The sequence below is a fragment of the Stegostoma tigrinum genome, chromosome 12, assembly GCF_030684315.1.
Source record: "Stegostoma tigrinum isolate sSteTig4 chromosome 12, sSteTig4.hap1, whole genome shotgun sequence".
Lineage (NCBI taxonomy): Eukaryota > Metazoa > Chordata > Chondrichthyes > Orectolobiformes > Stegostomatidae > Stegostoma > Stegostoma tigrinum.
This window is the reverse complement of record NC_081365.1, coordinates 24,075,120-24,100,519: the sequence shown is the minus strand read 5'-3', so window position 1 is coordinate 24,100,519 and position 25,400 is coordinate 24,075,120. Positions and strand designations below refer to the sequence as shown.

The window sequence follows — 25,400 nt, the reverse complement described above, 5'->3', positions numbered from 1 at the left end:
TACCCAACATTCTATCCATGATCTATCAGTTCTAACACAAGGTCATTGAACTGAAATGCTAAGTAACTGGGGCATTTGCTTTTCTATCCATATAGCTGCATTTCCTCTCAACTAAACATTTGAATTTTTAATATCAGCCTATTATACTGCTCATGCATCTCCTTCCCAAGCAGTCAACACTAAAAACGTATTTGTCAAAGACGAGAGTCCTTCGCAAACGAGCGTTATCTGCGTCAGATGAATTGACACATTTCCAATTAATTGGAACCCATATTCAAGATCAAATTTATACGTAAGTGCGGAAGGCATTAAACTACAGCTCAATTAAATAATGATTTACCCTTTGTTTACGTTATGTATGAATTGAAAGCTTTCTTTCCCCCGACTCATCCTACAAAACAAATGTACATTCAGCTGCTTGAAAGTTGTCTTAAGAGTTCTAAAAAAAATTGTGATAACCACTCCAACTTGCACCTTCGACAGTGCGGGCTTATCTCACATAGATGGCTGTGTTTCTCGAAACTTCTTACACAATGGGCGCACATTACAAAATGATTTTAGCGTTGGCTGAGGAAAAGAGGAGCATAAATGTGGATCGCATCCCCACGAAATCTCAAGAGGTAGGGAATGAAATGGAAAAGGAGTGGAATTGTTTATTAGGTAAATATTGGTTGCGCAGCAATGTTCGTGTTTGAGGTTAGTCATTAACTACTGTAAGTGGCTGCAGTAGTTTACAATTTCGGTAACTATGACAGTTTCCCTAAGCTGTTTCACCTCTCACCCCCCCCCCGCCGGGCTTTCCCTGTCTCTGCTTCTTGTTGCCAGGGCGGAGCGGACGGGGGGTCCTCTCCTTACCTTCCTCCTCATCCTGGAAGCTGAGCAGCGCGGCCTTGGGCGCTTCCTTCTCGCGGCTCCGCTTTTTGTCTTTGGGGGCGAGTTTGGCGGTAGCCATGCATGGCCCGGCTTTACCAAATCCAAGGCCTGAGGCGGCTTTGGGAGGAGCGAGGGAGGGCCCTGCTTTGAGAGGGGCCGGGGCCGGGGCCGGGGCCGGGGCCGGGGCGGCGGGTAGGGTAGTGACAGGCCCCAGGGGGCCCGGCAGCCCGATCCCCGGCCTCGCCAGCAGCACGGGGACAGCCCCCGCCTCACAGCTGCCGCCGATCTGAGGAGGTGGAGCAGGAATCGGCGGCGGTGGCGGCGGCTCAGCGACTTTCTCGTGGCTGTTGTTGGTGAGCGGGGCCTCGGCCGCCGGGCCTGTTTGTATACTCTCCAGACCCACTCCGTCCTCCCGCTCCTCCTCCTCCGAATCGTTCCGCCGCCTGAAATTCCTCCGCGATTTCTTAAACATGATCGTTCGTGGGTGAAAGGGGTTGGTGGCGGGCAGGGTTTATTTCGGAAGAAAGTCGGCGCCTTCGAACCGACACGGCAGGACTCGCAGAGCTCGAGCGGCGAGTACCGACCGCCCGCCCGTCGCAGCGCCCCCCAGTGTCACGGCGAAACCCGACCGCCCGCCCGTCGTAGCGCCCCCCAGTGTCTTGGCAGGATAATGCAGGGCTCTCTGATGAAGGGTCTAGGCCCGAAACGTCAGCTTTTGTGCTCCTGAGATGCTGCTGGGCCTGCTGTGTTCATCCAGCCTCACATTTTATTATCTTGGATTCTCCAGCATCTGCAGTTCCCATTATCTCTGATCCTGACGGTGGTTGTGTCCAGAGCCAGGGGTGACAGTCTGAGGATTCAGGGTAGACCATTTAGGACGGAGATGAGGAGATATTTCTTCACCCAAAGAGCGGGGAGCCTGTGGAATTCATTACCACCGGAAGTCGTTGATGCCAAAACGTTGAATGTATTAAAGAGATGACTAGATATAGCACTTGGGAGTGAATGGAATCAAAGGTTATGATGAGAATGCAGGATGAGCCTATTGAGTGGGACGAACAGCCGTGATCGTGAAGAATGGTGAAACAGGCTTGAAGGAACCAAGAGGTTATGGCGAAGCTGTACAAAACTCTCGTGCAGCTGCACTTGGAGTATTGTGTACAGTTCTGGTCACCACATTATAAGAAGAATGTGGAAGCTTTGGAAAGGGTGCAGTGGAGATTTACTAGGATGTTGCCTGGTATGGAGGGAAGGTCTTACGAGAAAAGGCTGAGGGACTTGAGGCTGTTTTCACTAGAGAGAAGAAGGTTGAGAGGTGACTTAATTGAAAGATATAAAATAATCAGAGGGTTAGATAGGGTGGATAGGGAGAGCATTTTTCCTAGGATGGTGATGGCGAGCACGAGGGGGCATAGCTTTAAATTGAGGGGTGAAAGATATAGGACAGATGTCAGAGGTAGTTTCTTTACTCAGAGAGTAGTAAGGGAATGGAACGCTTTGCCTGCAACGGTCGTAGATTTGCCAACTTTAGGTACATTTAAGTCGTCATTGGACAAGCATATGGACGTACATGGAATAGTGTAGGTTAGATGGGCTTGAGATCGGTATGACAGGTTGGCACAACATCGAGGGCCGAAGGGCCTGTACTGTGCTTTAATGTTCTATGTTCTATGACTGAATGGCTTCCTCCTGCTCCTATCTTCTATGTTTCAATGTCTTGACTGCCCGCCCATACAGCACCCCCGTTCAGAATCACAACGCATCTTCACTGCCTCCATGTCACAGTGCCTTGGAGAGTAACAGCGTGTCTCCACTGCCCACCACCACAGTGACCCACAGAGTCATAGTGCATTCCGACTGTCTGCTCGTCACAGCACCCTCCAGAGTCACTGCCCATCACAGCATTCCCACATGCAGCGCACCTACAAAGCACCACCCATTGGAGGCCTCACTGAAATGAACTACTGAGCCCCCTCACCCAGTAGCAACACCCATAATGTGCATTCCAAAGTCAGCACCCACCTAGCACATCACAAGTCACCACAATCCTCAGTTACCCCAGAGTCACTGTCATCACTATGTCCCCTCCCCAGTGACTTAGCAGTCCATCACAGCAACCAAACCCCTACCCCACCACAGTCCATCAGAGTGCCTCCCTTCCCAGTGTCCCTGCCTGTTACAGTGGTCCCAATCAGCACTGTCATTGTGTGGCCCCCGCTCCCTGAGTCACCATTTGTGTCATAACAGTGAATCCTAACCACATACATCTGTTGGACACACTGAACATTTTATTGTGGCATGAATTTTTTAACAAAAGAGATATAGCCAAATCTGACTGTAAATGTAAATTCCGTGGTTGTCTGGGGAGGATTAAGGGAACGCCAATTTGAGGAAACATCAAACAGAAAGATTAAACAGGACAAGATTATAAGAATCTGACTCCCCAACCCCCTCTGTCCCCCTGCCCAAAAATCTTAATCCTTAAAAGGGGGCCATCTCCTTGTTTATGTTTTACCATTTTAGGGACATACATGGTTTAAAACTGACTTCAGTCCTTGTTTGTGTGTGTTAGTAGACTGATGTCCTTGTCTGTGCATTAGTGTGGTGTTGTAAAGGCTTGAAAACAGCTATTGAACACCTCTGTACTGCAGAAAGGAAAGTGGCGATTCCTCAATCTGGATGCTGCCAGGCAGCCACTACCGAAAGATTCCAGGACAAACACATTGAAATCAACCATCCAACCAAGAATCTCAAAGTCAACTGCTCCATGAAGAACAGCAACTTTGCCGATAATGTTCAATGTAACATTTAACTATCTACTCATCAGGAATGACTCAGAAACTGATCCATGTATCTTTCTTATTTGTAAGCTGACTGTATTTGTGTTCCTTTTTGGTGTTTAATAATGAATAAACTAAATTGTTAACTCAAAAATACCTGGGTAAATTGGTTGCTTTTAAAACACAAATTCGCATGGATCTGGGGCAAGGTACCACAATGAAAGGGATACTTCTTTATTGACTTTGGTGTGACTGACCAAGGGGATGGCTGAATACAGCAGGTGAACAAGTTCATCCCTTCTCACCCAGGAACTTAACAATTTTGGGCATCCCATCTCAAAGTGAAACGTATTGGGGAACCTCAACTTGCTTCTGCTCGAAACAAATTGGGGGCGTGTGTCCATGACTTAAACCCACTGATGAAGCAAAAGAATTAGAGTTGACAAATTGTCATTTTGAAACCAATTCTGTTTTCAAAAAAATAACTGCAAGAATGAGGGAAGGTTACTTCTGCTGATTTGACAGTTCTGTCCCTCAAACAGTTAAAAGATTTGATGAGGAACTAAGGGTTATAATTTTGCCTGAAAACCCAGAAAAACAAAATCCTAAAAGTGGCAGCCAATGGTTTTCAGTTAGAATCTGGGGATGATGAAGGAATACTAGTAGAGACATTAAAGTTCATGCAGAGGAAATTAGAATTTCAGGAAAAGAGCAGGAAAGGTAATAAAGAATAGCAAGGAAAAAAGAGAAATGGGAAAATGCCAGGAAAGAACAGTGAGAATTAAGGGGAAAATGGCTGGAAAGTGAGTTTGAACTAAGTCAGCTGTAGTTAAGAGGCAGGAATCTTGTTTTGTCCCATGACAAAGTCACTGGCTCAGATTTCAGGGTGGAGGCAATTTGGTTTGATCACTGGACTCAGCATTAGTTCCCGTTAGCACCCACATACAAGGGTGGCACAGTGGTAGTATGGCGCACTGACCTCTACATCGCTGGGGCCAGACGCCAATTCTCCGACACCACCTCCTACCGCCTCCTCGATCATGACCCCACACCCGAGCACCAAACCATCATCTCCAACACCATTCACGACCTCATCACCTCAGGGGACCTCATTGTTCCCCAACCCCGCACGGCCCGTTTCTATCTCCTTCCCAAAATCCACAAACCTGCCTGCCCTGGTCGACCCATCGTCTCAGCCTGCTCCTGCCCCACTGAACTCATCTCCACCTATCTGGACTCCATTTTCTCCCCTTTGGTCCAGGAACTCCCCACCTACGTCCGTGACACCACCCACGCCCTCCACCTCCTCCAGGACTTCCAATTCCCTGGCCCCCAACACCTCATATTCACCATGGACATCCAGTCCCTGTACACCTGCATTCCGCATGGAGATGGCCTCAAGGCCCTCTGCTTCTTCCTGTCCCGCAGGCCCGACCAGTCCCCCTCCACCGACACTCTCATCCGCCTAGCTGAACTCGTCCTCACACTCAACAACTTCTCTTTTGACTCCTCCCACTTCCTACAGACCAAGGGGGTGGCCATGGGCACCCGCATGGGCCCCAACTATGCCTGCCTCTTTGTAGGTTACGTGGAACAGTCCCTCTTCCGCACCTACACAGGCCCCAAACCCCACCTCTTCCTCCGGTACATTGATGACTGTATCGGCGCCGCCTCTTGCTCCCCAGAGGAGCTCGAACAGTTCATCCACTTCACCAACACCTTCCACCCCAACCTTCAGTTCACCTGGGCCATCTCCAGCACATCCCTCACCTTCCTGGACCTCTCAGTCTCCATCGCAGGCAACCAGCTTGTAACTGATGTCCATTTTAAGCCCACCGACTCCCACAGCTACCTAGAATACACCTCCTCCCACCCACCCTCCTGCAAAAATTCCATCCCCTATTCCCAATTCCTCCGCCTCCGCCGCATCTGCTCCCACGATAAGACATTCCACTCCCGCACATCACAGATGTCCAAGTTCTTTAAGGACCGCAACTTTACCCCCACAGTGATCGAGAACACCCTTGACCGCGTCTCCCGTATTTCCCGCAACACATCCCTCACACCCCGCCCCCGCCACAACCGCCCTAAAAGGATCCCCCTCGTTCTCACACACCACCCTAACAACCTCCGGATACAACGCATCATCCTCCAACACTTCCGCCATTTACAATCCGACCCCACCACCCAAGACATTTTTCCATCCCCACCCCTGTCTGCTTTCCGGAGAGACCACTCTCTCCGTGACTCCCTTGCTCGCTCCACACTGCCCTCCAACCCCACCACACCCGGCACCTTCCCCTGCAACCGCAGGAAATGCTACACTTGTCCCCACACCTCCTCCCTCACCCCTATCGCAGGCCCCAAGATGACATTCCACATTAAGCAGAGGTTCACCTGCACATCTGCCAATGTGGTATACTGCATCCACTGTACCCGGTGCGGCTTCCTCTACATTGGGGAAACCAAGCGGAGGCTTGGGGACCGCTTTGCAGAACACCTCCGCTCAGTTCACAACAAACAACTGCACCTCCCAGTCGCAAACCATTTCCACTCCCCCTCCCATTCTCTAGATGTCATGTCCGTCATGGGCCTCCTGCAGTGCCACAATGATGCCACCCAAAGGTTGCAGGAACAGCAACTCATATTCCGCCTGGGAACCCTGCAGCCATATGGTATCAATGTGGACTTCACCAGTTTCAAAATCTCCCCTTCCCCCACTGCATCCCTAAACCAGCCCAGTTCGTCCCCTCCCCCCACTGCACCACACAACCAGCCCAGCTCTTCCCCCCCACCCACTGCATCCCAAAACCAGCCCAGCCTGTCTCTGCCTCCCTAACCGGTTCTTCCTCTCACCCATCCTTTCCTCCCACCCCAAGCCGCACCCCCATCTATCTACTAACCTCGCTTTGCAGAACACCTCCGCTCAGTTCGCAACAAACAACTGCACCTCCCAGTCGCAAACCATTTCCACTCCCCCTCCCATTCTCTAGATGTCATGTCCGTCATGGGCCTCCTGCAGTGCCACAATGATGCCACCCAAAGGTTGCAGGAACAGCAACTCATATTCCGCCTGGGAACCCTGCAGCCATATGGTATCAATGTGGACTTCACCAGTTTCAAAATCTCCCCTTCCCCCACTGCATCCCTAAACCAGCCCAGTTCGTCCCCTCCCCCCACTGCACCACACAACCAGCCCAGCTCTTCCCCCCCACCCACTGCATCCCAAAACCAGCCCAGCCTGTCTCTGCCTCCCTAACCGGTTCTTCCTCTCACCCATCCTTTCCTCCCACCCCAAGCCGCACCCCCATCTACCTACTAACCTCATCCCACCTCCTTGACCTGTCCGTCTTCCCTGGACTGACCTATCCCCTCCCTACCTCCCCACCTATACTCTCTCCACCTATCTTCTTTACTCTCCAACTTCGGTCCGCCTCCCCCTCTCTCCCTATTTATTCCAGAACCCTCACCCCATCCCGCTCTCTGATGAAGGGTCTAGGCCCGAAACGTCAGCTTTTGTGCTCCTGAGATGCTGCTTGGCCTGCTGTGTTCATCCAGCCTCACATTTTATTATCTTGGATTCTCCAGCATCTGCAGTCCCCATTATCTCAGCATTAGTTCTGCTTTTTTTTCCCTCTGGAAACTGCTGCGTCATTTGAGTTTCTCCAGTACTTTCTGTTTTTGTTTTGCTGTAGCCAGTTAATTTCTAAGTCTGAGGAGGCAGAATTGTGTGCCTTCTTTATTTCTTTTGAGCAGGCAGTGTAGCTTAATGTAGTTAGTCCAACATTTTCTTTATTACTGCCGGGTAAGCTTTCAGGAGTGGGTCATGATGTATACTCGCTCTTTTTGAGATAAGTGCCTCTGATTATGAAACAGCAAAAACGTGACTTTGTTCCAGATGGGAAACATCATATATTTTGTACCCTCAGGAAACGTCCAGATCGGATATACCTGGAATTTGAAAGGCTAAAGCAGCTTGTTTTTGACCAGTACTGGTACTTAAAATAGAAGCCACTTATAAATAACAGGGCGAAATAATTCTTGTTGAATTTAGAATTTCCATCCCCTTCCTAATAAGAATACGTCTCATGGAACGGAGAGTGACTGGGTGAACTATACACAAAATCCACAAGGAATGGGAGTCATTCAGAAAGAATCACAGACCAGGCTATTGCTCTGAATGTAGCTGTGGATGTGGGAGAGGTTAAAGAAATTTCTGCGAATCAGGGACATTTTGACTTTGAAAGAATAATGGCCACATTTCCCCTGAGTGGGGCAAGCGAACCTGTAATGATTCTGAGGTATACAACTTTGAGATAAAAGACTAGATTTTCTCCATGGTTCGCTGCCAAAGATACACCCAATGAGTTTACCAGGTTTGAATTCATTTACAGACACCAGATGTGAGGGTCTTGGAAACTAATCAAGGAGAGGTTCTCAGAACAGAAGGAGCATGGGCCCTCGCGGTTCAATGGTAGTGTTCCACCTGCTCCACAGGTATGTCATAACACCTATGAACAGGTTGATGAAAAAGTAAAGAACCAAAGGAGGAAGTCTGCATGTTAGACTATGTAGCCATGTATCTGAGAGCAATACACAAGCTTGTGATGTGGCCTGGGAACACATGAAATTCACCCAGTGAGTGATGAGAGAACAGGCAGATTTACATGCTAGAAGACAACATGTTAACACTCCTACCAATACCAGGTAAACACTTAAATGCCCAGTGCACTGCCCACGTTGATTAGGCAAGAGGTTTGGAGATGTGAATGATCTGATTGAAACCTTTAATTGAGAACAAAAACAGAGGCTGTGTCAAGTTAATATATTAAAGCAATACCAGCAATATAGTAAAGCAATACCAGCCATGATGAGGGCACAAGTAGGTACTGGCCTGTCCCATTTTCACTGACCTAAAGGACCTGAGTAGCAGTGGGAATCAATTGGAAAGGGAAATGTGTGGGTCCCACTTTGAACCCATTATTTCCCAACCAACCAATATGGAAATATGAGCAAATTTAGATTTTTTTATTCACCCACCTCTGTGAAGGTCAGTGAGCAGACTTTACAAGGCAGGTCACTCCATCAAAGGGCTCCTGCCAAGGCAAGCCAGGCTGTACCACCATAGATCTATATGATGCAGGAGAGGTATCTCCCATAAGGCAACATCTCTATCTGCTAGGCCCAGAAGGGCTGGCTTAGGTTTGCGTGGAGATTAACTACTTGAAGGGACACAAACCACTGGAGTCTAGAAGCAGTAGCTGACACTCCCTAATTGTGTTCATGCCTAAGCAGAACAGTTCCTACAAGACTCCACATTAGCTACCGAAAGGTTAATGCGTGATCAGAGCCAAATCCTATCCAATATCCTTGCAGGGAGATTACATGCCTAGTGTAGGGAAAGCAGTCTACATTTTTAAAAAATGTACCTTTATTTTTAATCATTGATGAGATGAGGGCATCGCTGGCTATGCCAACATTTATTGCCCCTCCCAATTATCCAGAGGGCAGTTAAGCATTAACCATATCACTGTAGGATTGGAGTCACACGTCAGCCTGACCAGCTAAGGATGGCATTTTCCCTCCCTGAAGGGCATTAGGGAATAGATGGGATTTTCCAAAATAGGACGATGAATTTATGGCCATCATTAGACTTTTAATTCCAGCCATTTTTTTCGTTGAATTCAAATTCCAGCATCTTCTGTGGAATGAATCAAACAGGGTTCCCAAAACATTATCATTACCAAGGTAGATTTACTTGAGGGGCACTGGCAGGTTCCCTTGATTGCCCACACACTGGAGATTTTCCCCGTTGTAACACTGTACGAGGTTTACCAGATTTGAGTTGAGTTGTTTGGACTCTGAAATTCCTCAGCCATGTTTCAAAGCTGATGAACCAGATAATGGTTGCCTTATTTAATTGTGTTGTACCTAGATGACATCCTTATGTACAGCAACAGCTAGGGAATGAACTTAGAACAACTGGGAGCCTTTTGCAAAAGTCAATGTGACCTATCTGGGCACAAGTACTACACAAGGCTGCAAAGGTGGACGTATCACAATTCTCCATTTCCACAACAAAACAGGAGATACAGCCAAAAGGTGACTGTGGATGTCAATGCAGTGCTATCTGGAGAGGGCTTAAATTTTAACCTTTCTCACAGAGAGACTAAACAGGAAGAGACAATGACAGCATGACTACCCAAACCTCTTCCAGCAGGGAGCCATCATTGGCAGACATGTTTGTGCTTTACCCTGTAAAAACAGGGTTTAAACAGGGTTTAGCCCCAGCCGTTGTGTATAATGGCCTGAGGTTCTAATATGGGGATTAGAGTTCTATGAAGTTCCTAGCTTTCAGAACTGCCATTAAATACTCCAATGACAAAATTCCCTTTCACTGTGAGTGCTGACAGGCAGCCAACATTGAAAAGAATCAGGACAAAAGAATTTGAGTGAAACTGTAAAGCCAAGGACCTTGAAATTGACTATTTAGCTACAAGTGTCAATACTATAGGTAAGATCAACTATAATGGTCACCATACTCTACTATCTAATCCTCACAAACAACTTAGAGTCTGATTTGTATAACTTTTTTGAACTTCTATCTTCATTTTTGGACTCACTTCTCATTCCTAATCATGGTATACATGTGATGCATTATTATTGCTTCTGAAGTTTAATAACTAATAAACTCACTCTTCTATTAACTCAAGAAAGCCTGGTTAAATTGGGTCCTCTTTGGAGGACTGGAGCCCTGACAACGTGACATCCCTATTCAAAAAGGGAAGAAGGCAAAAAGCAGGTATCTATAGGCTGATTAGCCTGATAGCTATTGCTGCAAAAATGTTGGAATCAATTGTTAAGGATGTGATAGCAGCACATTTTGAAAATCATAATCTAATCAAGCAGAGTCATTGGGGTTTTGTAAAAGGGAAATCATGCCTGATTAATTTATTAGAGTTTTTCCGGGAAGTCTCAATCAGAGTGGATTGAGGGGAATCAATGGATGTGTTGTATTTGGTCTTCAAGAAGGATTTCAACAAGCTACTTCACAGAAGGTTAAATCTTAAGGTAAGGTATTGGAGCTAGCATATTGGCATGGATACAGAATTGGCTCATGGCCGGGAAACAGTAAGCGAGGATAAAGTGTTCTTTTTCAGATTGATGACCTATGACCACTGGGGTTCCACAGGGATCAGAGCTCAGACTGCAACTGTTTACAATGTACATTGCTGACTTGAAGGAAGGAAGCAAATGTACTGAAGTCAAATTTGCAAATGACATAAAAAGTATGTGGAAAAACAGGCTGTATAAGGGATACAAACAGTTTACAGAGAGATATTGTTAGGTTAAGTAAGGGAGCAAAATTGGCAAATGGAGTAGAGTATAGGAAAGAGTGAAGTTGGTCATTTTGCAAGGGAGAACAAAAGGACTGAATATTTTTTAAATGGAGAAAAGTTTCAGAGATCTGCAATGTAAAGGGACTTTGGGGGGTACTTGTGTACGAAACACAGAAACCCAGCACACAAGTGCAGCAGGTGATCTGGAAGGCAAATGGAATGTGGGCCCTTATTTCATGGGGATCTGGAGTATAAAGTAGGGAAACCTTACTGCAACTTTACAACATTCTGGTGAGATCATGTCTGGAATTCTGTGAACAGTTTTGGTCCCCTTCTTCAAGAAAAGATATTTGATCAGAAACAGTTCAGAGAATGTTCATCGGGATGATCCTTGGTCTTGAGGGATTGACTTATGAACAAAGATTAAACAGGCTGGGACTCTTCTCATTGGAGTTGAGAAAAATGACAGGTGATCTCATTGAAGCATGTAGGATTCTCGAGGGGCTTGACAGGGCAAATGCTGAGAGGGTGTTTCCCATCCTGGGACAGTCTAGGACCAGAGGGCATAGTCTCAGCATAAAGAGGCACCAATTTAAGACTGAGATGAGGAGGAATTTCTTCTCTCAAATAGTTGTAAGTCTTTGGAACTCCTTGCCACAGAGAGCTGTGGGGGCAGAACCCGTGTGTATATTTAAGGCTGAGATAGATAGATTCTTGATCAGTAGGGGTATCAACAGTTACAGGGAAAGGATAGGAAAGTGAACATGAGGAATGTTGGATCAGCCACAATTCTAATTAGTGGCAGATTGGGCTTAAGGGGCCAAACGGATTACTCTTGTTTCTATTTCTTATGGCCTTATCGTCTTTGTTACCAGTTATTTTTTATTCATTTGTGGGAGGTGAGCGTCACTGGCTGGCCAGCATTTCTTGCCCATCCCGAGTTGCCCTTGAGAAGGTGGTGGTGATAACAAAGTGTGAAGCTGGATGAACACAGCAGGCCAAGCAGCATCTCAGGGGCACAAAAGCTGACGTTTCAGGCCTAGACCCTTCATCCAGGCCTGAAACGTAAGCTTTTGTGCTCCTGAGATGCTGCTTGGCCTGCTGTGTTCATCCAGCTTCACACTTTGTTATCTTGGATTCTCCAGTTTCTGCAGTTCCCATTATCACAGAAGGTGGTGAGCTGCCTTTTTGAACCGCTGCATTCCTCGTGCTGTGGGTTGACCCACAATGCTTTTAGGGAGGTAATTCCAGGTGAGGGGTTGGGTGAATAAAGAAGGGGTGCCATGCTGAATAGCCCCAAATCTACCTGACTTAATCACAGGATAAAGAATAAATTGTGAAGTCAGACCCGGATAGAGTTTGCACATCTTTCAACTGGAACAGAAATTCATGGCTCAAAACAGAATGGCTCAATAGAGCCATAATTGTGACTCATACTTTGCACAGTGTTATTATGTATGTAGCAAATACCTAGAACTGTATATCCTTTGTGCATTGTTCTATGTGTCAGGATTGTAGACTGTGAGAAATGTATTTCCTAAACATTCCACTTAGTGGCAGTAGAGCTCTATCAGAAACTGATTATCCAGCATTTGCAATCCTTTGGTCTTCCCTGTTTCTTATGTTTTTAAACTTTTACGGCAAGGTAGAATATAACTACATCTTGTTTGCCTTGCTTCTGAAGGGACATTAAACTGTGGGTTCCCATTTACCCATTCAGAGACATGCAAATAATTCAATGGCATTATTTCAAAGAAGAGCAGAGCATTTGGAGCAGCCCAATAGCTTAGTGGTTAGCACTACTGCTTCAATCTGCTAAGGATCCAGGTTCAATTACAGCCTCAGGCATCTGTGTGGAGCTTGTATGTTCTTCCCTGTGTCTGCATGGGTAGACTGTAGGTATTTCAGTTTCCTTCCACAGTCAAAAAAAACACACACAGGCTACAAAGGTTAGCTGTGATAAATGTCAGGTTACAGGATACAGGTTGGGACTGGGGTGCCCTTTGGAGGGATGGTACAGACTCCATGGGACAAAAAGCATTATAGGGATTCTTTGACAATGAGAGGGAATTATGTCTCATCATAAGCCAGAAATTCCTGGAGGAAACTCAGCAGGTCTGGAACGTATCTGAGGAGAGAAAGCAAAATTAACATTTCAATACTTCAGGTACAATCTCACCCAGACATGGTGTAACTGCAGTGAGACATCCCTCCTCCTAAGCACAGACTTGCTTGGTTGAAAGCCAATGTACCATTTATCTTTCTAATTTCCTGCTGGACCTACCTACTTTCACTAACTGGTGGACCAGGATACCTAAGATAATAAAATGTGAGGCTGGATGAACACAGCAGGCCCAGCAGCATCTCAGGAGCACAAAAGCTGACGTTTCGGGCCTAGACCCTTCATCAGAGAGGGGGATGGGGTGAGGGTTCTGGAATAAATAGGGAGAGAGGGGGAGGCGGACCGAAGATGGAGAGAAAAGAAGATAGGTGGAGAGAGTATAGGTGGGGAGGCCAGGATACCTAGGTCCTTTTGCATATCCACACTTCTCAAGACAATCACCATTTAAATAAAACTCTTTTTTTCTGTTTTTCACACTGAGATATATAACTTTTCATACCAGATCTGCCTGGTGTTTCCCCACTCATTCCACTTGTGTAAATCACCTTGAAGCTTCTTTATATCCTTCTCACAGCTCACAAACCTACTCAGTTTTGTCTCATCAGCAAACTTGCATGTGGTTCTCTCATCCAGGTACTTCATATATAAATGTGAATGACTGGGGCCATTGCACTGATCCTTGTGCAATCACACCAGTCACATCCTGCCACTCAGAAACTGACCCATTTCTTCTCTCAACCCAAACAAAGCAGTCATGTTCTTGGTTTCCTAACCCCTTGAATAAGGAAGGCACATATCAGCACTCATTTAGTACTTGCACCTCAGTAATTACACTTAAATGAGACCTAACTGGTACCAAACTGGGATAACAAAGTGTGAAGCTGGATGAACACAGCAGGCCCAGCAGCATCTCAGGAGCACAAAAGCTGACGTTTCAGGCCTAGACCCTTCATCAGAAAAGGGGGATGGGGTGAGGGTTCTGGAATAAATAGGCAAAGAGGGGGAGGCAGACTGAAGATGGATAGAGGAGAAGATAGGTGGAGAGGAGAGTATAGGTCAGTCCGGGGAGGACGGATAGGTCAAGGGGGCGGGATGAGGTTAGTAGGTAGGAAATGGAGGTGCAGCTTGAGGTGGGAGGTGGGGATAGGTGAGAGGAATAACAGGTTAGGGAGGTGGGGACGAGCTGGGCTGGTTTAGAGATGCAGTGGAGGGAGGGGAGATTTTGAAGCTTGTGAAATGCACATCGATACCATTGGGCTGTAGGTTTCCCAAGCGGAATATGAGTTGCTGTTCCTGCAACCTACGGCTGGTATCATTGTGGCACTGCAGGAGGCCCATGATGGACATGTCGTCTGAGGAATGGGAGGGGGAGTTGAAGTGGTTCGCGACTGGGAGGTGCAGTTGTTTATTGCGAACCGAGCGGAGGTGTTCTGCAAAGCGGTCCCCAAGTCTCCACTTGGTTTCCCTAATGTAGAGGAAGCCACACCATGTACAGTGGATGCAGTATACCACATTGGCAGATGTGCAGGTGAACAGCTGCTTGACATGGAAAGTCATCTTGGGGTCTGGGATGCGGGTGAGAGGGGAGGTGTGGGGGCAAGTGTAGCACTTCCTGCGGTTGCAGGGGAAAGTGCCGGGTGTGGTGGGGTTGGAGGGGAGTGTCCTGGGCCTCCTGCAGTGCCATAATGATGCCACCCGAAGGTTGCAAGAACAGCAACTCATATTCTGCTTAGGAACCCTACAGCCCAATGATATCAATGTGGATTTCACAAGCTTCAAAATCTCCCCCTCCCCCACTGCATCCCTAAACCAGCCCAGCTCGTCCTCGCCTCCCTAACCTTTTCTTCCTCTCATCTATCCCCTCTTTCCACCTCAAGCTGCACCTTCATTTCCTACCTACTAACCTCATCCCACCCCCTTAACCGGTCCGTCCTCCCCGGACTGACCTATCCCCTCCCTACCTCCCCACCTATACTCCCCTCTCCACCTATCTTCTCCTCTATCTATCTTCAGTCTGCCCCCCCACCTACCTATTTATTTCAGAACGATCTCCCCATCCCCCTCTCTGATGAAGCATCTAGGCCCGAAAAGTCAGCTTTTGTGCTCCGAAGGTGCAGCTTGGCCTGCTGTGTTCATTCAGCTTGACACTTTGTTATCTCGGATTCTCCAGCATCTGCAGTTCCCATTATCTCCGTACCAAACTGGATAATGTTTCAGGCATTTGACCACTTCCATCAGGCAGATGGCAACCTTGTTCCACCCTTGTCCTGCCCAGACGAAGCAGTCACATGACATGCAACACTGTTGCATCACAAACGAAAAGCAACATGCCTGAACAGGGCTCCTTCCAGAACCATGTCTGCCCATTATTTAACCTAAACTTAAACTTCCAATGCAATAAAATTTAGTATTTTGCCTAAATTGATCATTCTAAAATTTAAGCGGGAGTTTAAACTTCCAGCTGGCAGGGATCCATACACCTGTGTGGGAGGCCAGGTCCACGTCAATATCCTGAGGTAGTAGGAACTGCTGATGCTGGAGAATCTGAGATAACAAGGTGTAGAGCTGGATGAACACAGCAGGCCAAGCAGCATCAGAGGAGCAGGAAATCTGACGTTTTGGGCCTACTCCATTTCTGGAGAAGGGTCTAAACCCAAAATGTCAGCTTCCCTGCTCCTCTGATACTGGTTGGCCTGCTGTGTTCATCCAGCTCTACACCTTGTTATCCCACATTAATATCCCACTGGCTGGATGCTCATCTGAAATAAGTGACCAGGGATTCCATCGAGTTGGAGCTTTAAAAATGGCCAGTGTAGGTTCCCTAATCTAGGCAGCATAAAAACACAGGGATAAGAGTTGATGTAGGCCCCTTCAGTCTGCTTGACCAGACAATTTGATTGAGGCCGATCTTACATTTCCAAGGATGCACAAACTTTGAAGAATTTTATCCTCATCTTGCTCCTACACCCCTTGCCGTCAGACTTAAACTGATAGGCACACAATGGCTTATTGGTGTTATCGCTGGACTGTTAATCCAGAGGCCCAGATACCATTCTGGGGACCTGGGTTTGAATCCTGCCACTGCAGATGGTGGAATTTGAATTCAATAACAAAAACCTGGAATTAAGAATCTAATGATGACCATGAATCCCTTGTTTGTTGATTGTCAGGAGAAATACCCATCAGGTTCATTAATGCCCTTTAGGGAAGGAAACTACCATCCTTATCTGGACTGGCCTACATGTGACTCCAGACTTATAGCAATGTGGCTGACTCTGAACTGCCCTTTGGGCAATTAAGGATGGGCAAAGAATACTGCCTAGCCAGTGATGCGTCATCCCATAAATGAATAGGACTATGTCCTTGTGTGTTAGAAACCAACCCAAAGGAGTTACCTCTGCACTATTTAAGTTCCTTCAGAATCTTGTATGTTTCATTGAGATCACCTCTCATCTTTCTAAATGCATAGAATACAGACTCAATTTATTCACCATTTTATCCCAGGAACCAATCTAGTGAACCTTCATTGTACTTCAATTCCAATGCAAACGTTATCTTTCCTTAAATATGTATACTCACGGAAAATATATACCTCAAGGTGGATTTATTACAGCTCGGTGCAAGTGTTTTTCTTTACTCACTTGTGGGACATGGGCATCACTGGCTGGCCAGCATTTATTGCCTGTCCCTAATTGCCCTTGAGAAGGTGGTCTTGAGCTGCCTTCTTCAACCACTGCAGTCCCTGTGCTGTAGATAAACCCACAATGCCTTTAGGGAGGGAATGCGCCAAGGCATCATTATTAAGTGAAAAGTACTGCAGGTGCTGAAGGTCTACAAAAATACAAAAAGAAATTGCTGAAGAAACTCAGGAGGTCTAGTAGCTCCTGTGAAAAACAAAGTTGACATTGTAAGTCCAATATGCCCCTTTTTTTAGATGAGGAAAGCCTTTTTTTTGTGCTCCAAGCCTCTTACAAACATACCATTTGCTTTGCTAATTCCACGCTAATTTTTCATGTTGCTTGTAAATGTACACAGAATCGTAGAATTGTTACAGTGCTCAAGGAGGCCATTTGGTCCATCGTGTCTGTGCAGTCTCTTCAAATGAGCATCATGACTTAGTGCCATTCTCCTGCCTGCTCCACAATCCCTTGTGCTTTGTCTCTATTTAAGTAATCATCAAAATGCCTTTTTGAACACCTCAAATGATATCATTAACAATAACTGTGGTGGCTACAGGACAGCAGTCAGGTATTTTGTGAGGGAAGGTTTGAGAGAATTTTGCAGTTAGGAGGTAGTTAGGGAAGGTCATGGTCACAGCAGCCCAACCTCCTTAGGGTTAACAGAGGAGCACGCAATGTAAAGATTTGCACTTAAGGACCACCACGGGATGCCTGGCATGTTTTACTGAGCTGTGTTTTGTGACAGGCACTGGCTCCTGTCTAAGTAATAGAGTTCCCTTTTGCAAGACTTTCACCATCTAAGAAAACAGTGGCTAAATTGGCTGCACAGGGAGGAATGAGTGTAAAAATAATTTTAACTCCCGGTTCACCAGATGGAAGGAGATATAATTCCCCTGTAAAACATGGAACGTCATCACCTCAAAAAGGTGTAAAAATAGCAAGCTTGAGTGACATGGGAGTCTACTGACTTTAACTTACAAATTGCTTCTATGGGGACCTATCACTGCTGGCTTCAAATTATTCCCCATCTGATTCCAAACCCAATGTGTATTTGGAGTGGGAAGGAGGTGGTCATTGGAAAGAGTGTTGAATTAAGAGGCAAATGCAGTAATCACAAGCAGTCAAGTAAATTAATTCCCTCATGTCCTACTTGAAGCCAAAGTAACAGGTGTCGTTTTATTATTCCAGGTTCCATCTCTTGCTTCTACTGAGTACTCAGCAATGGGCATAATAGTTTAATCTTCGCATATTTGTCTTGGCAGCAGTTATTGTCTGCTTTAGTCTGCAAAAATCTTGATTACTCCAGCAGAAGGTGGTGGTGGGGGGGGGTGGTGGTGATTTATGGGCCAATAAGAGTTCACGTGTGAGCAACAGAAATAAGCAGTAGAGTCTGAGTGCAATGCCCACACTTTCTGTGCTTATTCACCTCGTTTCACTGAACCTCAAACAATACAGTTTTGAAGAGAACCGAACTTCACCGAGAAAGCTTGCAAAAATAGCCAATAAATTGGAGAGACTGCTCGTACTTCTCTTTGTTTCAAACATTTGTCAAACACTGACATAAAACTTGAACTTCTTACAGATAATTGCTCGAAAAATCACGGAATCACATAGTTGTTACGGTGCAGAAGGAGGATGTTCAGCACTTCGTGTCATTACCAGCATTTCAAATGAGCAGAGTTCTTCCTACTTTCTTGCCATACACTTGCACATTATTTTTATCCATGCTCAGTGAAAGAACAAATTTTTGGACAACGTGCCGCTGAATTGTGCCATTTAAACGTTTTATTTGAAGTAAATAAATAAATTCAATTAAGTTTCATATAATGTACATTATTTACGTGAATTGCAAATCATAAATATTCTAATCAATTAAAGATGTTTAATGATAACAGTTTGTAATTTGGAGTGATTAAGACATATGATGGTGAGGCAAAGGATGCCAACATAAACCTACATTGCTAGGAGCTGCACCCAATGGATTCACTAACTGGTAGCTGCACATTAAGGACCATAAAGTCCCTGTTTTGATTCCACATCAATGCTGAGTTAATGAGTCCTAATGTTCTTGGGTGATACATGTTTCAGGACTTCCAGTCTGTGAACAGGACCATTCAGGGTTCCTGTTATTTTTTATCTACTTAGTAATCTATGCTGTCAATGCAGAATATGGATTCTGGGTGACCACTGCATTAAATTTGGCGTTACTGCACTTCCATTGGTAAATAACCAGCAGACTCTTGAAGGATTGCCATTTGAGTGAAGTACAAATACATTTGTGTTAGTTAAATATAGTTTTCTAGGTGATTGAATAGTCAAAGAGTGTTTTATTATGTCATTCAATACACAATAGCAATATTAGAGAAAAAAAAGAACTACAGATGCTGGAATCCAGATAGACAAACAGCAGGCTGGAAGAATACAGCAGGCCAGGCAGCATCTGGAGGAAAGGAGCAGTCAACATTTCAGGTATTACTCTCCTTAAGCCCTGAAGACTTCTCTCAAACAACAGCAATATGTTGAGTAAGTTACTGTTTTGTTATTTGGTTTAAACCTTCTAACATTACATTGCATTCAATCATAATACTGTGTGTGTGCTACACTAGAGGGGCTGGTTCTAAGGGAAGAACAGTTTGTTCTTGCATTCACCTGAAAAATGTTGCTTTTAGCAATTATTTTAATTTCAGGTTCAAACATAACTCTCGACAATCAATACAAGACCATAAGTTTAGCCACCTCACAACTCAGAAAGGCAGATAATAGAAATTGTAAGGTGATAAAAAAAAGTCTTTCTGAGTGTCAAATGAGCCAAAATGTAGGGTGACCATAAGACCATCAGGGGTAGGAGCAGAAGTAGGCCATTTGGCCCATTAAGTCTGCTGTGCCATTCAATGAGATCATGGCTGATCTAATTATCCTCACCTCCACTTTCCCGCCTCATCTCCATATTTTTGATTCACTTATTGATTAAAAAGCTGCGTATCTCAGCCTTAAATATGATTAATGATTTATCCTCTTCAATCTTCTGCAGTAAAGAATTCCAACAGATTCATTATCCTCAGAGAGAAAAAAATCCACCTTATCTCTGTCCTAACTGAGTCACTCCTTACATTGAAATTACATCCTCAGGTCATAGAATCTCCCTTAAGGGGAAATAACCTCTTCATAACTACCCTGTCAAGTCCTATAAGAATCTAATAATGTTTCAATAAAGTCCGTCTCTCATTCATCCCAGCTCCAATGAGTACAAGTCCAACCTACTCAACCACTCTTCTGGAGAAAGTCTTTCTATACTCAGAGATGGTAGGAACTTCCGATGTTGGAATCAGAATTAGCACAGTGTGGAGCTGAAGGAACACAGCAGGCAAAGCAGCATCAGAAGAGCAGGAAAGCTAACGTTTTGGGTTGGGACCCTTCTTCAGAAATTTCGCCAATATATTCTTCCTTAGATAAGGAACCCACAACTGTCCATAGAGTTCTGAGTGTTGTACTCATTAAATGAATAAAAATAAATTATATTAAATGATTGAGAGGTGACCTTAATAAAACATACCCGTTTCTTAAGGGCCTTTGTAATTACCCTTATTTAAGTTTAGCATGTTTATTTCTGATCCAGGTTTTATACTCTCAAACTGAATGCTAAATTCCACTACGTTATGGTCATTGTTTTCTATGTGATACTTTATTCTGTGATCATTGTTTAAACTTCCCATATTACCCCCACCTGATCCAAAATAGTTCAAACACTGCTTGATCCAGGAAATTGTCTGTGTTCCCCCTCATAGCTCCGTTTGCTAATTTGATTTTCCCAATCTTAATGAAGATTAAACAATCATCCCTGATATATCCACAGCCTTTCAACATGCCCCCATTATCTCCTGAATTATTCTCTGTCTAAAGCTATAGCTAATGCCAGGAGCTCATAGATTACCCCTACCAATGTCTTCTTCCCTTTGTTATTTCTTACGTCTTCTACATCTTCTGATCTAAGGTCATTGCTTCTTATTGTATTTATTCCATCTTATATTTACAAAGTTACCCCTGCACTCTATCCTTCCTCCCTGCCCTTTTGAAATGTCACGTTTCTCTGAAAATTTAGTTTCCAGCTTTGATCATCTTGTAACCATATCTCCATAATGCTATAAGATCACACCCATTAACCTCTAATTCTGTCATTAATTCAGTTATTTTGTTCTGAATATTGTATGCTTATTTAAGCAACGAGCCATCAACTGTGATCAGAGATGATGGGAACTGCAGATGCTGGAGAATCTGAGATAACAAAGTGTGGAGCTGGGTGAACACAGCAGGCCCAGCAGCATCCCAGGAGCACAAAAGCTGACGTTTCAGGCCTAGACCCTTCATCAGAGAGGGGGATGGGGTGAGGGTTCTGGAATAAATAGGGAGAGAGGGGGAGGCGGACCGAAGATGGAGAGAAAAGAAGATAGATGGAGAGGAGAGTATAGGTGGGGAGGTAGGGAGGGGATAGGTCAGTCTGGGGGGATGGACAGGTCGAGGAGGTGGGATGAGGTTAGTAGGTAGGAGATGGAGGTCTGGCTTGGGGTGGGAGGAGGGGATAGGTGAGAGGAAGAACAGGTTAGAGAGGCGGGGACAAGGGAACAATTAATTGTGTCAATTTTGCCACTTCTTCCTCTTTGACCCAATTTGCCGTTGTGTTCTTCAGCTTGTATCTTCTGTCCCTTCCTGTTCCACTCTGGGTTTCCCAACTCCTGGGTTTCATTATCAAAATATTTTCCCTGCAATGCCACCATATCCTTTTACTTTGTAAGTCTGAATATGCCTCCTTTCCTGAACCCCCCCCCTTTAATGCGTTTAAAGCTGTCTCTACATCATAGTTACTTGATTCACCAGGACATTGATGAAGTGAAGCCCTTCCCACTGGGACAGTTTGCTCCTACTCCAGCCTGGGGCCACTGCCCCACAAACTGAAACCCAGTCCACCTGCACCAATTTTGGACCAAGGCATTTAACTCCTTGACATTGTTTAGTCAATGCCAGTTTGTGGGTGGCTCAGTGGTTAGTACTGCTGCCTCACAGCACCAGGTACCTGGGTTCAATTCCAGCCTTCGTGACTATCTGTGTGTAGTTTGCACAACCTCCCTGTCTCTGTGTGGGTTTTCTCTGGGTGCTCTGGTTTCTACCCACAATACAAAGATATGCAGACTAGACGGATTGGCTGTGCTAAATTGCCCACCAATCCAGGGATGTGTGAATAAGTCAAGGGAATTGCAGGGTTGCATGAATAGGGTGGGTCTGAGGGGGATGGCCATTGGAGGGTTGGTGTGGATTCAATGGGCCCCACACTGTAGGGATTTTGTGATCAATGTGTAGCAGAGGTAGTAATCCAGAAATTATTAGGTTGGATGTTATCCTTTTTAATTTAGCTCCTGACTCTTCAAATTCTTTCAGCAGTATGTCTTTTGTTGGTAACAACCTGGGTGATGACAGTTGAAGCCTTCACCTCCCATTCCAAGAGCGTCTCCAGCCCCAAGGAAATGTCCTTAACTTTGGCCCTGAGGAGGTAACAGCCTCCTGGACTTGCACGCACAGTTGCAGAGAATGCGGCCTATTCCCTAAATTATACTGTCTACTATGTTCCTAATTTTTCCTCCACGCTTGAATGACTCCTTATATCACAGAGCTGTGATCAGTTCAGTCGTTGTCCTTGCAGGCCCCACTCTCATCCATACCATAAGACCGTAAGACATAGGAGTGGAAGTAAGGCCAGTCGGCCCATCAAGTCCACTCCACCTTTTAAATCATGGCTGATGGGAATTTCAACACCACTTCCCTGCACTCTCCCCATAGCCCTTGATTCCTTCTGAGATCAAGAACTTGTCGATCTCTGCCTTGAATGCATCCAACGTCCCAGCCTCCACTGCACTCCGTGGCAATGAATTCCACAAGCCCACCACTCTCTGGCTGAAGAAATGTCTTCTCATTTCAGTTTTAAATTTACCCCCTCTAGTTTTAAGGCTGTGCCCACGGGTCCTAGTCTCCCCGCCTAACGGAAACAACTTCCTAGTGTCCACCCCGACACAAAACTGAAATTGGATACAGTGTGTATTCCAGAGGACACAGACATGGGAACTGCGGACTCTTTACGACAAATTCATGGAAAAATTAAGACCGACATTTTAGTAGTCAGTTGTGATCTCATACCATTTACAAGAACTTCATGATTGTTGTACAATGGCAGGTGCTAAAGTGCCTTAAACCTGGTCTCCTTGCCTGCTTTACCTACAGCCATTGCCCTGATCACAGGCCAAATTTAATTGCCCTACTCTGAGGGACATCACTCCTTCCTGGAGTAAAGTGTCTAGGTATCCTTCCCCATGCTGATGTGGCACAATGCCCGCTGTTCAGACTCCAGCTCTGCAACTCAGATTGAAATTCCTCGAGATTTGATTCCCTACAGTGTGGAAACAGGACCTTTGGCCCAACAAGCCCACACTGCCCCTTGGAGCATCCCACCCAGACTCATCCCCCTATAACCCACACACCCCTGAACACTACGGGCAATTTAGCATGGCCGATCGACCTAGCCTGCACATCTTTGGACTGCAGGAGGAAACCGGAGGAAACCCATGCTGGCACAGGGAGAACATGCAAACTCCGCACAGATAGTCACCTGGGGCTGGGATTGGACCTGGGTCCCTGGCAGTGTGAGGGGGCAGTGCTAACCACAGAGCCACCGTGCTGCCCTGGCTGAAAGCATTTACTCTCCATGTTTTCAGTTAGATCACACTGGGGACCAACAGCTCCCACATGCTGCAACAGCAACACAACACATCATCCATCTTGCCACTGCAGTCATATGTTAATTAATTAATTAATTATTCTAGATTCATTGCTGTTTCAATTTTCTTGCAATTATTTTAAAAAGTGTACTAGTTATAATTGGCACTGAGTAGGAAACACAGCCTAAATAAAAACTGGAAGAACTGCGGATGCTGTAAGTCAGAAACAAAGACAGAGGTTGCTGGAAACGTTCAGCAGGTCTGGCAGCTTCTGTGAAGGAGAAAACAGAGTTAACGTTTTGGGTCCAGTGACCCTTCCTCAGAACTGACGGTGGCTGGGAAAACATCAGTTGTTTGCAGAAAATAGAGAGGGGGATGTGGTAGGGAGTAAAAGTTGGGTTCAAGCCTAAAGAGAGAGAAGAACAGTTGGACAGATAAAGGAGTTGCTAACGATCAGGCTGGGAGGGTGAATAGTTGTTAATGGGGACTATTAGTGACTAAAACAGGTGGTATGTGATGGCAGGCTATGCGATAACAAGGCCTGGTGTGTGGGATAGGGTGCTGGGCCATGGGAGACTTTAGGCCCTGAAAGTATTGAACTCAAACACAGCCTTTTGCACTTGCACTCATCATTGCAGAGAATAATGTTTGTTTCCTGAATTATATAGTCCCTATGATGACAATGTTGCTATATTTTTTCTCCACACTTGAATGACTCCCAATACTATGGTGCCATGGTCCGTTCAATCACTGTCCCTGCAGGCCCGACTTTTAGCCATACCATTTACAAGAACTTTAAATAAACTTTCAAATCCAAGATGGCGACAGAGTAGGATGCTCCAGCTGGAGCTCATCCATTCCAACTGTTTTTTTTTCTCATTTTTTTTCCTTCTAAGTGTTTTTCTTCTGTTCTTCTTCTCTCCCAGCCTTCAATGAATGCTGGCGTCTGCAACAATTCCCAGCCTCCGGCTGACACAATTCCTGGCCTTGGACGACAGGTGGCCTTGTAGCCTGGCGCAGAGGCCTCCTGTAGAGGTCTACCAGGGTGCTGTGGTGATCTAACGGCCTGGCCTATTGTAGCGGCCTCTCAAGGCCTTATGGCCCTCGTGGTGAAGCCTGGCACAATCTGGAGCCAGGGCCCAGTGCTCTGCTTTCCTCCCACAGTCCAAAGATGTGCAGGCTAGGTGGGTTATAGGGGGATGGGTCTGGGTGAGATGCTCGGAGGGTTGGTGTGGACTTGTTGGGTGAAGGGCCCTTTTCCACACTGCAGGGGTCCTATCATTCTATGAAAAGTTTACACGTTGCCACTTTTGTCAGCACTTGGATACAAAGGTTCCTAGGCACAGCCTCTTTAGTTACAAGACCTTAGTAAACAGAGAAATAGAATGTCGAGCATTGCAGAAATATAATGTTCAGAACAATGGTCTTCTAACCCAGACCATGCTGGCACCTAGCCTCCAATCCACACTGAGTGGTTCAATTATGTCCCAGTGCCCAATTTACACAGCCTAACTGAAACCAAGGAATAGTTTGCATGCCCATTCATTCTCCTGGGAATTATATAAAATGTGAAGAAATCAAGAAAAAAAAGACATAAAGTAAAAAAAACTTACATTTTAAAATACAGTTGTAACTCACCCAGTAATGAACATGGTCAATGTGAGTGAAGATTTCAGCTGAATGAGACAAGGGGTAATATACAGCTGGGAATTTGGTCCAAAGTGTGAATTCAGTAAAGTGAGGGGAATATAGGTGCTTCAACTAAGGTTGATTGAGCGGTAAATTTTCCAACGTAAAAGGTGAGTGGGGGAGGCTAAAAGGCGTAGATCGAGATGCCACCCTGC

The 25,400-nt window shown here is 45.6% G+C and overlaps 1 protein-coding gene across 2 annotated transcripts in view; it reads right to left on the bottom strand.

Moving 5' to 3' along the window:
- Positions 1-1,457, bottom strand: part of paxbp1 (PAX3 and PAX7 binding protein 1) — a 42,040-nt gene extending 40,583 nt beyond the window's left edge. For both annotated transcript variants that reach the window (XM_048540252.2, XM_048540254.2), the window contains exon 1: positions 856-1,457. In XM_048540252.2, the coding sequence (XP_048396209.2) occupies positions 856-1,345 (490 nt within the window). In that variant the 5' untranslated portion in view covers positions 1,346-1,457. The remainder of the gene's footprint in view (positions 1-855) is intronic.
- Positions 1,458-25,400: the final 23,943 nt, after the last annotated feature.